Raw genomic sequence first — 15475 nt, 5'->3', positions numbered from 1 at the left:
AACTTTAACTCACTTGATGCCGGGAGGGGGCATCGAATATAAATTAATAAAGTAATAAATATAAGTTAACATTAATTATTAAATACAAAAACAAATATTGGTTCCTTGTGTTTATATGCCCTGATGAGAAAGTAAAGCTTGTTAACTAGTGTGTGAAACGCGTAAACTCTGCTGCTGTTACACAATGCGCAAAAAATCCTTGTGAGAAGATGCTGCATGCGACTCACCTCATCCACAGACATGGTGGGGTGAGGGGGATGGTTGTAGATTCGCTGGAAGTAGCTGTTGGCCTCGTCATCAATCTCCTTACTAAAGTGCTGGTTTGCCTCGGGCCACACCTGAGAGAGGTCAGCTAAAAAAAATATTTAAAAAAAAAAAAAAAAAAAAAAAAAAAGGATGAAGAAGCAATTGACTTAAATATAATCTTTTAGAAACAGGTAGAAATACACAAGCAGACAGCACATGCAAATAAGCAATTGATTCCTGGCAAACAGCTTGTTTCTGTAAACTTCTGGGGATAAATAATATCCAGTTTCGGACTTCCCACCAAGCCGGTTGCTAAGAAAAATACAGCAGTAATGTAGACTGCTCTGCGTTTCCTCTTACAACAGGTCTGATTACATACGTGCAAAACGTATGATAAGTGAATGCACATCATACTAGATGGTTGAGGGGTAAATTTTCAAATTTCGAGGAAACACAGCTGAGGCTCTAGGCACTCTCAGTCCCACCACTACCACGTACAGATCTTCAACCTACAATGCTGGAAGGTGGGCGGGTTCAGCCCCGGTGTGCTCATCTTCCGTGTTCCAAAAGGGTCGCTGCTCACTGCTGGCATGCCCAAGCCTGAACCAATCCCACTTAAGCTGCCTGAACTCAACGGGCCTGCACAAACAAATAATCCACAATTAGACACAAGCAAACAAGTCAAAACCATAAAAGACATTGTCATGGACTTTCATTGCAAGGGACCGGTCATTGTGCTTAGTGCTTCAAGAATATGTTTAAAGTTTACGCTTCTTGGATAAATACTCAGGAAAAACATTTACAATTAGTGACTGTCAGAACCAGGTTGTCATGTCATCGCAATTTAGACCTTGGTGTTGATGCCACATTAGTTAGTTACATTTATACAGCACTTTTCTAGACACTAAGTGCTTTACATAGTATGGGGGGTCTCAACCACCACTAGTGTCGCATCCACCTGGATGATGCAACGACAGAAATAGCGCGCCAAAACGCCCACCACACACCAGCTATTTGTGTAGAGAAGAGAGTGTGATATAGCAAATTCTGAGATGGGGATTATTAGGGGGCCATGATAGAGAAGGGCCAATGTGGGAAATTGCAAAGGTTGCATAAATATTGCATACAGGTAATAAATTAATGCACCATAGGCATATAGCAGCTCCAAGAAAAATTCAAATGACTCAAATCTGAAAGCGTTGATGATGAATGTACATTTCAAGATCAATATTCACTTCTGAAAACATGAAGCAGAACCAAAGCAATAGGTTTTACAGAGTAACCACAGGTTAGATGGTAGCCCTTTGTAGTTTCTGCTCAGCACCTGTTCTCTATTTCATCATGTTCACGTTTTGGCTGGCTAGTGCTTCAATGTGCAGCAGGTTCTCTAACTGGAGTGCGAGGCAGGTCACGCAGCCAATTTCCAGTTTGTGCACTTTAAACTTTTGGAGAAGACTGAACCCTTTGCCCTGCAATAGAGGTTTGTTTTTACAGCATCTAATCTGTTCTCTGCACACAGGATATTCAGATACAAGCTAAACCGGTATCTTATTTGGCATCTTTAACCAGCCTGGCTTAGTGACCACGGTACTGTATTCACACGGTCACGCTCGTCTTAACGACTTTATTTTCCTTCACCTCATCAAATGTTTTCCCAGGCAGCCCGTACAGTCGAAGTGTTACTGTTTTACTGCCTAGACCGCATATACAGTTGAGTGCCTCTTCTAAAGCATTTGTTCTCCCCCACAATTCAGGAAATGTTTCATATCTAGGGGAGGGTCACTGATATGCGTGCTAGAGTATGTAGTTTGGGTTGTAAGTTTCTCAGAGGTCGGAGAAAAACACCGACGTGGCCTGTAAAATAGGAAGCGCCTGTAAAATAGGAAGTTACCCCCTGGAACTCACAAAATTTAAAATCATATTAAAAAAAAAAAAAAAAAAAAACGGGGCTTTTGACCACCGCCTTGAAAAGGCATTGCATAGGCTTTGAAATTTAAAAGAGTTTGTTCATCACCATATTCTCACCCTCTCTTAAGCCAAAATTCCTCTCTACTGTTTCTAGACACCTTTTTTCATTAGAGAGCACGTCTGACCCCGTGAGACCAACATACCCAGTAACAGTAGTGAGCAAGTTACTACTCGATTCACACTGATCCGATCCAAACCAAAACACCACTAAACAAGCATCAACAGTCAACCGTTCATCGTGCACATCACTGGAACATGGTAGAACCTGAGAAGCACTTCTGCCTTAACCGAGGTGGTGTGCACTTTTGAGTAAACAAATATGACACTACAGGTTGCGACTAAAACCGGGTTTCTTTCCGGTGAAAGCGTGTCATTTAATACAGATCTTTGAAGTATTAGTACAATATTTATGGTTAGCATTATGAAGGTGTAACCTGGGAGCTGCGAAGAGAGGCTGCTGATGCCCCCAAAGGCTGTGCTCGGGTTGGGGTTGGTCAGAGGGGGGAAGGCCTTGGCAGGGGACTGAGGGTTGCTGAAGGCCGAGCTCAGAGGTGTAGGGAAGCCTTGCATGCTCTGCGTGTGAGAAGTGGCCGTGCCACCCAGATTTAGAGAGCCCATTGCGCTAAGAGGGTCCACCTGAATCACACGATAGAGGGGTCACTCAAAGATCATTTTGGCAATACAACACCCACCACGACCGACATTCCAACACAGCAAAACCTTACCGGGGAAATGGCGTCCAGACTGCTGGTGCTGGTTGGACGGCCCTTCGGCATGACTCCTGGTGGAGGCTGGCGAGCCTTGTTCATCACGTTGCTACAGTTGGCCACCATGGTCAAGATTGTCTCAGACAGCTCTTGCGAGACACTCCTGAAGCGTTGATGACGAAGCACAAGTGACACAAGTCAAACAATATACCCAAAACACCCAAGACGATTTTTACTATACATCATGCAACACCCCTCAGTAAGGATCATCCAGACTTTGTCTGATTAGCAGCAAAGAGAAGTGGAAGTTTAGTGTGATTAAACATTTTTGTGCTGTGCGTCACCAGGAATCATGTTTTTTTTTCCTTCATTCTTCAAAGTCAGGGTTCGGTGCAATCAGCACGAGACATAAAATAATGGCCGAGTCGCCATAATTCTCACCCAGCACAGGACTGCAGACAAGCCAGCATAGTAGCCAAAGTTTCCGGAGGCAGTTGTGCACTTTTTGGCTGATCTTTTTCCGGAGCCAGTCCTCCCATGATGGTGGGACAGCGTCTCTTCAGGAAAGTCACACATGCCTGAATGAACGGCTCCTGCAACACATGAACGCTCAGTCAGAGTCGTGTCGCCCCAAAACCATTGGGTGTCATAACCACTCGTGCATACACGCACTCTTACCCCGTGCTCTCGGATTTTATCAGTCAGCCATTTGTCTAGTTTGAGGTATTCGCGGCGAGAGGCAAGTGCAGCGAGGTCAATAACAAAGGCAAACGGAGTACCATTTAGCAGCATCGATAGAGACTGGAACACAGGAAATATAAAGCAGGGTTTGAGCAGGTGGGTTACCGTGGATTAATGCTTGAAGAGGAGTGTGAGAGCGATGGCTGTACCTTCAAGTCCTGAGCCACGTCCAGGATGCGCGAGAGCTTGGCCTGGTCGTACTGCTCACCCCTCATGTACCACTCTGCCATCGAGTGCATGATGAGCTGCCGAATGGATGGCGACTGGCCCTTAAATCGCAGGAGAGCAAAGAAGCCTTAAATTATTACAAATCGAATACAAGTATACCCGTTATTCCAACATTTACTTTAATTTACGTCAACCTTGGTTCCAGGCTTCATTTATTCCATTACACTTGAGGTATATATAAAATTCACAATACAAATCATCAATTGCCCCAACCCTAGCTTTGTTCATACAAATCTAGTACATGTTAAGAGTGTAAAATAGCATATCGATAACTTCATAACCGTAATCACCAAGTAACTCGGGATGAGGATTTAAATCAGAGGTAACTTGAAAGTAAACAGAAGAAGAAATAATCCCAGTGCTCATACCTGCCCGTGCCAGGCGTAATGTAGGATGATGGCAGAGTTGGGGTGGTTGCCCAGGAAGATGGGCATGAGTGTGGAGATGAGCTCATGGCGCAGTTGGTGCCAGGATGTGCTGATCTGCAGCAGTGCCAGCACCAGCATGTCCGGACAGTGTTTGATGGGGAAGCTGAAGAGTTGCTTCACCTGCTCATACTGGCCCACCTCAGACAGTCGCAGCAGACTCTCTACCAGGTCCAGGCTCTTCCTGTGGGGCAGCACTAAAATTGACTGACTGACTGTTTTAACACCAAGTACACTATGCTAACATAACTAATTTACACACACGCAAAAACAACAGCAAAAAAAGATTGCACCACTATCTCGAAAAAGAATAATTACATTTCTTAGAGCATTGATGCCATTTACTTTTATGTGAAAAAGTTATTCTGAGCAGATGGTACAGACCAGGTGGCTATCTCCCTGTTGTCATCCTCAGGTGGAGCTTTGAGGATGTCAATGACGACAGCGTGACAGGGGTAATCGGCGAAACAGAACACCTCCGGACTCATCAAGGATTGCTGGATGAAAGAGAGCTGGAAAGAACGAGCATGAAGAGGTTATTTGAATCAGAAACACTATTATTAGAACATACTATGCTATACTATACATTATATTTATATAAATAAAATACAGTACAGAATAATATTCCCTCTTTTACCCGCTCGCTTTTAAATCGCTTATGAATGCCCATGCGGCTGTGCGCATTTCGCTTTCGAATTAGCGGCAATTTGGGGGCAGCAACTGCTTGAATGGTGGGTTCATTATTCTTCTTAATGAAAAACAACAACTACAACACAGTACAATGACAAACTCGTTTATATTAAATGTAGAACTACTGAAACTAAATCTTCAGTCATCGTCTTGTCAGTCAGCTCACCTCACTCATCAAGTGAAAAATGAAACCTGATCTGACGCGTTACTCATGCACATCCTCAGAAATGAACTACAACTGAATAAAAACAGATTGCAGTACAATTTTAAGAAACTCTAAAACCTACTGAAGAGTCAGTTTGGAGTACCAGTCCTCTGGATTTTCTAGATTAGTAAATATTTTTGAAGTGTAGAAATTATTTCAGACGCAGATCATGATGACAAACACAACGACAGCAAAAAGTTTAACAGAAACAGAGGTCGTCAGTCAGTTTAATGTCAGTGTGCATGAACTCGCTAAACATCAGTTTGACTCGGAAACCTAACGCATAGGCATGTTTTGCCCGACGTGCTGTCGGACGGATCTTTTAATCCTCCAGATGTGCACAAGATATGGTATGGAAAGCAATTTATTTACCCCCCCGAGTTTAAATATGGCCTTCTGCAACCCTTAACGGATTTAGTCACAGAAAGAGAACAAGTGCCTCATGGACATGACCTACACACCTTAACAAGACGTAATGTGTCCTTTTATTTAAACATGCACCTTTAAAGGATCATGCTCTTTTACCTGTCCCTCTGCATGCTTCCATGGTCTGTAGATGAGGTCCACGGGGAAGACCTCCATTCCGAGGCCTCTTTGAATACCATACACTACAATCTGCAGCCCTTTACTGTCCCGGATCATGAAGCCTGCATGGTCCAGCTCATAAGTGACCTCTTTGAAATTCAGATTGGGGTTCTGACAGAGAACAGAGCCAGCGATTAATAAAAAACACCTATAAATATTTGAAGAGTAGATTTCACCCTTAAACTTAATTGTTTGCACAAAAGAGCAGCGAACAGGGCATACCAGCTCTTTAACGACGTCAATCAGAACTTCTACATTCCAGGTGTGGGGTTGAGAGCCGTCACTTTTGTCTTTCCCGTCGCTCCAGATGCCACTGCCCGGAGCCGAGATGGACTGCGGCGAGAACAGGTGATGAATAACAATCAAAACGCCACAGGTTCCGTTACATGCTGTAGCGAGAAGGTTAACACTACCTGTAGTGCGATTCCGTCAGAAAGGCCGGAGTGAGTGCGAGCCATCATACCCAGCACTCTGGCCACCTGGCTGGCCGTCACCTCACGGACTCCATACTGCAGGATTATGTTCCTACATTCATCAACACTGAACACACACGCAAACACGTTACACCTTCAGCCACGGCACAGAGCACACATAGGGCTGCTCGATTATATCAATTATTTTGGTCAATATTGAGTTCACGATTATTAAACACGATTACTCACTGACTTTAGAAACCATGCATTTACTGAACTTTATATTGTATATAAAGTTCAGTAAACAAACGTACATACACACATGCATATACACTCAAATGACGTAAAAAATAAATAAACCGGATCACCACGGAGCATGTCACATAACTCATTTCGGCAAATCGCGTCGGCAGAAATGAGCTTTAAACTTCCTTAGCCAATTAAATTCTGTCTCCTGGTTTAAATCAGCCTGTAGTTTCTCACTATTAGTGAGCTCTAGAGAGGAAATTAGCGTATTTAAACCAGCAGTCATGACGCTAGAGGAAATAAGCTTTCCAACGATTCCAAACGTTATTTCTTTTTGTTCCACATCAGACTCCTCGAAACCAAATTGTTTCCAAATGGCTGAAACTGTTTGATCTTTCTTGTCGACCAAAGGCTCTCTTACGGTCATCTTGGTTCAAGCTGAACTAAAAATGCTGCAGTCTGCCGGGGAGCGAGTTTGGCCTTTTAGGGAGGGGTGAAAGCGCACAAAGCACAGTAAAGAAAAATGGCAAAATGGAATGCATCACAATAATTGTTTTGTCTTGACTAATTCGTTTTCATAATCGCCTGAAGCCATAACTGAAAATTCAGCGCACAGGCCTAAGCACACCAGTAGGTGGACTTGTTACAGTTGAGTTAAATCACCTTGCACAAAAGCCATAGCCAACTTCTTGCATAAACTCTGCGAGGGAACTCTCCATCATGGTCTTGGCTAACTCTCCAGAGTCTGGCAGGATTCTGTCCATGAGAATGTCACGTTTCTCAGGGTACAGTAGTGGTGCGAGCACCACAGGACAGCGCTCCTGCGGGAAATCTGAAACACAACAGCGGCGCATAACTTCAGCAAAGCGCAAAATGCTCGATGCTTAAGGAATAAAACCTGAAAACCAGGAAGTGCAAGTACCTCTGCACAGTGTTTTCAGGAAGGCGTCAATCTGTTCTTGCCCGACTCCGCTGGTGCCTTTCTGCCCAAAGAGGAGGTGCGAGAGCAGCAGATGCAGAGCCTCTATGGCAATGTCCTGGAAGCCACCTTCCTGACTCCCTCCAAGGTCGGCGTCCACGTACGAGCGCAGGAGGTCCGGAAGCTTCTGCTTCACAAACTGAGCCGCTACAATATACCATGGGGAGGCGATTACAGTACAAGACAAATGCTACATGCAATTAAAGTTCTTTCACATATATGCAGTGTTTAAAAGTTATTAAAACTACCACTACAAATGAAACCACAGAACACCTACCAAACCCTCGTAGGTCTGCGTTACTCGAGTTCAGAAGAGCGAGGCCAAAGATCACCTGATCCAACACAGAACATATTCAGCATGCTCAAGATCAGAAATCTGCTTTGAAATGAGTCGTTTATATTATAGCTCAAATCTGTATGCCGATAAAAGCTTCTCTTACCTCCTGAACCTTGCTTAATTTGAGAACTTTACTGAGTTGAGGGAACAAATGTGGCGATGGCTTCAAACTCTGAGAATCATGAAAAGAGAAAGGAAAATATCCGTGACCAGTTCAGATCAGTGTGCTAGGTAACGCTTGACTAGAGCTGTGTCTTGAAAGAGGGACACGCCTACCTTCTGATAATGCAGGGGATTGTCAATGGCGTAGCAGAGAGTTGAGATAAAATTTGGCTTCGTGATAAGGGACACACACTCCTGGATCAGAAACTGTGTCTGAAGACAAACAGGCAAAAAAAAAAAAAAAAAAAAAAAAAACCCCCCCGGTGTATGAGATTCAAGACAGGAAGTTTGCACACTAGTGACATGGTTTTTGGGTTAGAGCCTAGTGAAGTAGTTATCATTTAATTAATTAAATTACACAATGCAGATCAAGGATATACACGATTGCTGAATACCTGACAGTAAAACAGAAGTGTTAAAATTAATTAATTAAATAATAAAGTTTCCATTCAGTTTGTAATTACAAAAATCTTTAGAACATCAATTTAAAAATGAATAAATACATAAAACCATGCAATACCCACGATATCTCAAAGGTTGAGAAGTCCTATTGCTCAGGCCTAGTATTTTCACATTAGTCACGATTTTCAAAGCGCTTCAAAACGCAAAAAAGTTCTGAAACAAGAACTTGTACGAATATAACTGCCTGCTCAAGGCTGAAAATAGAGCATGAGGGATCCAGCCTAATCTGGCAACACTAAACAAGTCACTGATGAGACAATACTTGCTGCAGAATCCTTTTTTAAAACCACCGTGTCGGACTTCTTCAAATCTTTATTTTAACATTTTAAATATTTTCTTTTGGCCGAATTCTGAACATTCGAAACTTCGCCACATCTCATGAAAAAATTACGAGGAAGAAACAAAAATCTGACAAATGTATTAATAGAAAGTTTGCAGAAATATTTCACACAAAACAGGCTGGAATGAGATTTGGAATTTGAGACAAAAAGGAGGAGGAAAAAACCAACCACAAAAATCGCAAAACACTAAACAAAAAACGTTACCTGGTGGAAATCTTTACCACTGCTTTTACCATCGCCACTGAAATCCACATGGGAAAAGAGACAGCGTAGTAGATGTCTATCTGCCTCAGGGCCGTGACGATTCACAATCTGAGAGTGTGTGTGAGAGAGAGAGAGAGAGAAAAAGAGTTCCTCATCCTATGTTCATCACAGTATGAACAACTCATTTTATTTATATCCTGGTATATAGAACCTTCCAGAAGTGAAACTTTCCTGATTTAAAACGGCAAGTGAGAAGCAATAAGCTTCAATCAAATGAATCCGAATTTGATTAACAGTTTCATGCTAATCATACTTCTTAAAGTGAACTTTTTAAAGTCTAAGCAATGCAAGGATAACTGTTTATTTGCTGGTAACCAGTTAGTTATCCGGTCGGCCTTAACGCAAGTGGTTACGTACACATGTTGAACGTTAGCGGTTTTCAAAGAGCGACCTGCGGTATTTATTTATTCATTTACAGAGATGGAAGTCACAACTCACCATTATCGAACACTTTATATTTATTACCGAGCTTAGTGTTTAATTAAACAGATTTAATCCAAACAGCAGAAACAAAGAAGTCAGCCTATAAATAACGTCCACTACAATCTAACGTGCCCAAAAAAAGAGTACAGTTCAGGAATAAAAAGCTCAGTGGAAATAAACGATATGATATAAATCTGTACTCGAGTGCTCCGTGGAATTTATTGTTCAGTTAAAGAGGTCCCGGGACACGTTCTGTCACATGCGATTTTAATCGTTCCAGCCACGGCTTTACAAAACCTTGCGCTTAAGCTCACACATAAACCGTGTCAGGGAGGCAGATTCGTTTCTACATTAACACGATCACTGACTACAATCGACATATGGAGATCGTCTAACACCTCTAAGATAACGAAGAGAAAATTAATTTCCCCCCACCTCGTATCCATAGCGGGTTATGCACGTTATAAACGTGTCTGAGGATGCCTTTCGACACAGCTGCTGTTTAAGTCGTTAATTTGTGTTCTGTAATTTTTGCAATTTAATTTCACTTCTGTTATATTATGCTCTCGTGCACACGCAGCACTACGTGGTACACTGTGCATGTACTGCTCTGTAACCCTCTGCTCTGGTGGTACAAAGTGCACTGAGAACGGAGATTTAGGGTAAGACCCAAGTGTCGTGTTCCACATTTTGCCTTAGCTAGTGCTCAGTATACATCTCTTAACATTACTACTGAGGTGTTTGATTCACATATCGCAACCAAGAGGGGCAAGAACTACATTTACAAAAATATTTGTCTCTCTCTACAGGCACTTTCAGTAGCACAGTCACTACTGAAATGAAGTGAGATTCTGTGTGATTTTTGTATTCACTTCATGGAGGGAAGAGAGAGATAAAGAGAAAAAAAAAGGTTGCAATAAGCCACTGATCAGGGTGTGCAGCAAAAAACTCACATGCTGTATTTCTTGCTGGCTGGCTCTGTAGTTTTTCTTGGTTAAATTGTCCACCAGGTAGCTGATTTGAGACAAAGCCAGCGAGAGCGAGTCAAGATTCATTGCTGGTCGGGGCGGAAGCTGGCGGCCGAGCCCGGCGCAAAATCACCATTATTCCCCTTTAGTCACTTCAGTGATGGGTTACTTCTGCTCCCCTCCCCCCCCACTGGTGTCAAAGTGTCCGTGCGTTCCAGAAAGGTCCGTCTTGGTGGGTCGTAATTCGGCGTGCGGTCTCTCAGCACGAGTGCGGGTTAGACATCTAGACAGGTTTGAAAGGGGGATAAAGAAGAACTTGAATACAAAACAAGAAGCTAAAAGGACTTCAAACTGTAGCATCTGTTTAGAGTAAGTTAAAAGATTAGACAATAAAACACAGCACTAAGTATACCAACTGAATGGAACGCTACACCCAAGTTTAGATTAACTTCTCGCACAGTGCTTTTATTTCCTGCCACAAAACTAAAGCAGATTTATTTAAAAAAAAAAGTTGCAACAGGAAGTCATATCAATTTTACACTGTAACTCAGATTAGAAAAAGGGGAAAAAAAAGAAAGAAAAGAAAAGCGACAAACCACATGAAATGTTCCGATATCTACTTGGACAAAACGTGACTGTTTTCTACTCCCAAATGTTAAAGTTCTTACTAGCAGGTTAACGAACTCCCCCATAGGATGCCTATACACATGAGATTAATCAGACATTTACACAACATAATCCTAATATTACAACCTGCTTCTACACAAAATGACACGGATGCACAAGTGTACTTAAACTTAAGTAAGGCGCTAGGTAGAACGATAAGTCACGTTGTGAACACGCCCCCCCCCCCAACAACGCACTAACACACGGCAACAAATAACTAAAACAAAGATTACACAATATTGTATTAAAACCTATTTTATTTATTGTTTTGGTTGCGTGGTTGTAGTTTATTCATGTTTCATTTATTTAGGATTCAATTTGACATTCCAATTCCTGAACAATCTCAAGAATTAAAAGTTCATTGCTCTGGAGTGTACTTGAATGATTATGCGGTTTATATATAGTGGCACAAAATGGCTAATTGTTTATCGCAATTAATTCAAGCATTTAAAGAAATTTATGTTCTGCCTTGTATCATCAACCAGTGTGCGCCAAAAACAATCTCACAGAACCACAAACATCCTTCAAAGTGAGGTTGAGGTAAGTATATTTTTTCTGAGATATCGTATTTGTAGACGTCCCGTGAGTTTTGGTCACCCTATGCAGTCTTCCTGTTGGTCGATTTAAGACTAGTGAAATATCTGGGACACAGCCATAACGCCGTAATCAGCTCTCTCGACAAACTGGACCTCACCACATGCGTCCTAGGACCACTAATCTGAGCTCAAGACCAAAAACAACTTTCCGTCACTGGCTTTAGAGGATGTTGGGATCAGCGGTCACATCTCAGCATCGATTAGGGATGCTTCAATAACGATACTGGAAATGGTGCCCAACACAGTGTTCATTTAGTTGTAGAAAGCACTACATGCCGCCAGCCTAGTGTATGCAGTCACGCTAATGACAGGAGATGACCACGATCTGGGTCTTTTATGACGCATTTCACAATTACAGACAGCGACTCAGACTCCAAATAGTTCTCCATGAAAATATCAAGAGGAGGAATTCCAGTATCTTCCTACAAAACAGGAAACTGGATAAAACATCTGAGGCATTTAAAGAGTGTCTTTAATAAAGAGGGAGAGTGCGAGGATGGCCAAAGCAAGAGTGGGGTACCTGTGAACATGAGGAACATGAGCACTAACACGTGCACTTCCTGTCTTCTCCTCGAGGGCAACACCTTACGGTCATTTTTAATAACCACGACTCCTAAAACTGCACTGCGTACTTGAGCCCTATTCGGACCGGATTCATTCGTTAGCAGGAATGTCTGTAACGATTTCTACACGTCTCCTCTGCGATAAAATTACCAGCATGGGAGAGAGTTTCGAGCAGGTTGCATTTTCTACATACCCGAATGTTTGTGCTAGGTGGGTCATGTGACCCAGAGTCCAAGCTGGTCAAAGCGGTACTGGAGAAGACGGAGACCCTGGCACTTATTTCACTGTGGAGCAAACCAAAGCTCGAGCTACAATTTGAAAACCATACGTAATCACAAACTATACCAGAAGCTTCTTTTTTTTTTGTTGTTGATACCGTTTAATATCCGAGAGCGGGTCACTGACTACTTTTACATGGAGAGAAATAATCTAATTATTGACTTTATTCTGAATAAGATCATATTGTGATTAAGGTGTTTACATGAGTCGCTTTTAGAATACTCCTTTCATGGTCCCGTTTAACATGCTATAGAACATAGATCGATTAACACCACACATCATTACGTCCCCACGCCACGCCGTTCCCTCCAGAATTTCACGCATCAACATACAGTTGGTCTTAGTTATGGTACCATATACAGTTTTGGGTGTTTCTTTTTTAATTTTACGAACGCTTCAAGTGCAGTCGATTGTTAGTCATGCTACACGTGCAAATAGACGACTGCTTGTAGCCGCGGGCTGTGTCCGAAACCACGTACTCACCTACTATATAGAAAGTAAGCACTCAGTTTCGGACACAGCCGCGCTCCGGTTACAGTTAAACGGTTGAGCACTGCCGTGTGTGTCCTGTCGCAAAATGCGGTCAAAACACCCACACGACTTTAATAGTGCGACTGAGCTGTGTACATGTCTGTAATGCACTTCAATAATGTGACTAAAACAGGAATACTCCATATGTCTTAATTCGATTTGTGTTCACTTCAAGTATGACTTTAGTCCGATTAAGGTAATTAGAACCCACTGTTTACATGGTAGTTTCTTAAACAGAGTATCGTCTTAATATCAGATTATTGTTTTATCATCAGCATTGTCCATGTAAACGTACTGACGTACACGAGCCATGGAACTAAATTCATCAAGTAACAGCAGTCAAATGTCTTTCTCCCCCTTCAATCATAAACACATTGTGATTATGGTTCTTTTGAACTTGCTGATCATTTGCATCATCCTGTGGTCATTTTAGTGCTGTCCAGATGTGAGGAGACACATTACAGACTTCCACCTGATCAATTAATCCAGTCCGAATAGGGCAGAGATCACTCATCTGCTACATCAACAAATACCAGAAAAATAGTATCAATACAGCTCTAATAATAATAATTAAAAAAAAACTCCTAGTAGCTCATCTAAATTGATCATAAATGGAAAAGAAACCCTGAACATTTGTTGGTCAATAAGTTTTAAACAGTGATGCCTAGGCATAGCTCCGGTTATACCTGGTCACAAAAACACACCTGAAATAACTGACAAACACACTCGACAATCATGTGCGAAAATTGATAAAATCCGGATAGGAAAAAAATACATAAACGTGCCATATAATTTTAGGTTTGTGTAGTGGGTGGGAAATAAAGAAAAACGTTAAAGCGAACATTAGTTAAGTCTATTGTTCAGAGCTAGCCTGTTAGCTAACTCAGCTTACCTTGGTTACAAGCAGCTTTAGCCAAGTTAGCTAGCAGGCTAAGGCCAGGTGGCTGAGCTAAATATTAACATTAATCTATTCAACTTCGGTTTTGTCCAATATTAAACATTAAACTTGACACACGAAGTGAGGAACAACAGCGCAGTGTACTTTAGTTAGATATCTGTAGGAAATATTAAAGTTTAAAAAAAAATGTATAAACGTAGTATAGCTAGTTAGCTAGACAGGCTAGCGTTTGGGCCTACCCCACTGACAAGCAAAGGGAACTAAGTGCTAAAAAAACACCACATTTAAAAAATAAATAAAATAAAAATACAATGTCACGCCATCTTGTGATAGACGCTTTTCTATGTTTAAAAATATATATACTGAACCTGCTCCTACAGTGCTAACTCTGGCTATGCTATGCTATGCTATACAGGAAGCTAAGCTACACGCTATGCTCGCGCGAGACAGCTAGCATTAGCAGAGCACTGCTGCCATGAGCTAACGTTAACGTAAGGCACTGAAAATGTTTGACAAGACAGCTCGAACACACAAATTACCTCCAAATCATACAAAATTACGGGTTGGTGATCATTTTCTCTCCAAGATTTCTCGTCTCCGAAAAAAAATCTCGACAGGTTTTTTTATTATTATTATTATTATTAAAAAGGTCGGGGTTTTTTTTTAGCCTCCTCCAATTTCTGTTTGATTTTTCAAAAATAAAATGGCGTCTGTGTCAGAGGCTCGCGCGTACCCGAGTGCAGCAGTCCTCTTATGCGCGTGCCCAAGCGCCGTGACACAGCAACCTATCAAATGATACGTTCGCTAACCCGAAATCCCCCCCCCCCCCTCCTGCGCGCGCACACACGCACACGGTGCTGAGAACTTGCTAATTGGCTAAAATAATTGAATGAATGAACGAATGAATGAATGAATTAATGGGTAAATAAACAAATACATACATACCACTACTACCACCACCACCAATAATAATAATAATAACAATCTGTTTGGGCCACATTTTGATTTGCACCGTTTTTTGATGAAAACCTTTGAAACATTTTATTTTTCAAACATTCTACAATTGTCGTTGATTTTAAAACGTTTAAAAGTTACGAGTATAAAGATTAAAAGGCTAAATGTATAAAGGTAAAAATTTAAATAGGTTAAAATTGCATACAGCTTTAAAACTGTCACAATAGTATCCTAGCTCCTTTCTAGGGTGTTGCTAGGTGGTTGCTATGCTATCCCACTTGGTTGCTAGGTGGTTCCTATCATAGTCCTGTTGGTTGCAATTGTGTTGGTAGGTGGTTTCTATGCTAACATCCAAGGGTGTTGTTATGGCGTACTTATATAGCACTTTTATCCAAAGCGCTTTACACTGTGTCTCATTCACCCATTCACACACACCACTCATTTAGCTAACTTGCCATCGGGAGCAACTTGGGCTCAAGTTGACTTGTCCTTGGGCCCAAGGACACTTTGGCATGTGGAGTCATGTGGGAATCGAACCGCCAACTCTACAATTAGTGGACAACCCACTCTACCACCTGAGCCACAGCTGCCCATGAT

The 15475-nt window shown here is 41.8% G+C and overlaps 1 protein-coding gene across 3 annotated transcripts in view; it reads right to left on the bottom strand.

Annotated features, from left to right (window-relative positions):
* Window positions 1-14660, bottom strand: part of cnot1 (CCR4-NOT transcription complex, subunit 1) — a 30934-nt gene extending 16274 nt beyond the window's left edge. For all 3 annotated transcript variants that reach the window (XM_017474441.3, XM_017474443.3, XM_053682045.1), the window contains exons 1-20: window positions 14464-14660; window positions 10376-10673; window positions 8940-9047; window positions 8047-8145; window positions 7874-7942; window positions 7711-7765; window positions 7377-7580; window positions 7118-7286; window positions 6209-6335; window positions 6018-6128; window positions 5736-5906; window positions 4700-4827; window positions 4259-4499; window positions 3812-3931; window positions 3600-3722; window positions 3363-3514; window positions 2940-3084; window positions 2649-2850; window positions 760-885; window positions 228-352 (exon numbers count right to left, since the gene is read on the bottom strand). In XM_017474441.3, the coding sequence (XP_017329930.2) occupies window positions 228-352; window positions 760-885; window positions 2649-2850; window positions 2940-3084; window positions 3363-3514; window positions 3600-3722; window positions 3812-3931; window positions 4259-4499; window positions 4700-4827; window positions 5736-5906; window positions 6018-6128; window positions 6209-6335; window positions 7118-7286; window positions 7377-7580; window positions 7711-7765; window positions 7874-7942; window positions 8047-8145; window positions 8940-9047; window positions 10376-10477 (2577 nt within the window). In that variant the 5' untranslated portion in view covers window positions 10478-10673; window positions 14464-14660. The remainder of the gene's footprint in view (window positions 1-227; window positions 353-759; window positions 886-2648; window positions 2851-2939; window positions 3085-3362; window positions 3515-3599; window positions 3723-3811; window positions 3932-4258; window positions 4500-4699; window positions 4828-5735; window positions 5907-6017; window positions 6129-6208; window positions 6336-7117; window positions 7287-7376; window positions 7581-7710; window positions 7766-7873; window positions 7943-8046; window positions 8146-8939; window positions 9048-10375; window positions 10674-14463) is intronic.
* Window positions 14661-15475: the final 815 nt, after the last annotated feature.

Source organism: Ictalurus punctatus, chromosome 8 (genome assembly GCF_001660625.3).
Source record: "Ictalurus punctatus breed USDA103 chromosome 8, Coco_2.0, whole genome shotgun sequence".
In the NCBI taxonomy this organism is placed as follows: Eukaryota; Metazoa; Chordata; class Actinopteri; order Siluriformes; family Ictaluridae; genus Ictalurus; species Ictalurus punctatus.
This window is presented reverse-complemented; position numbering and strand designations above follow the sequence as displayed.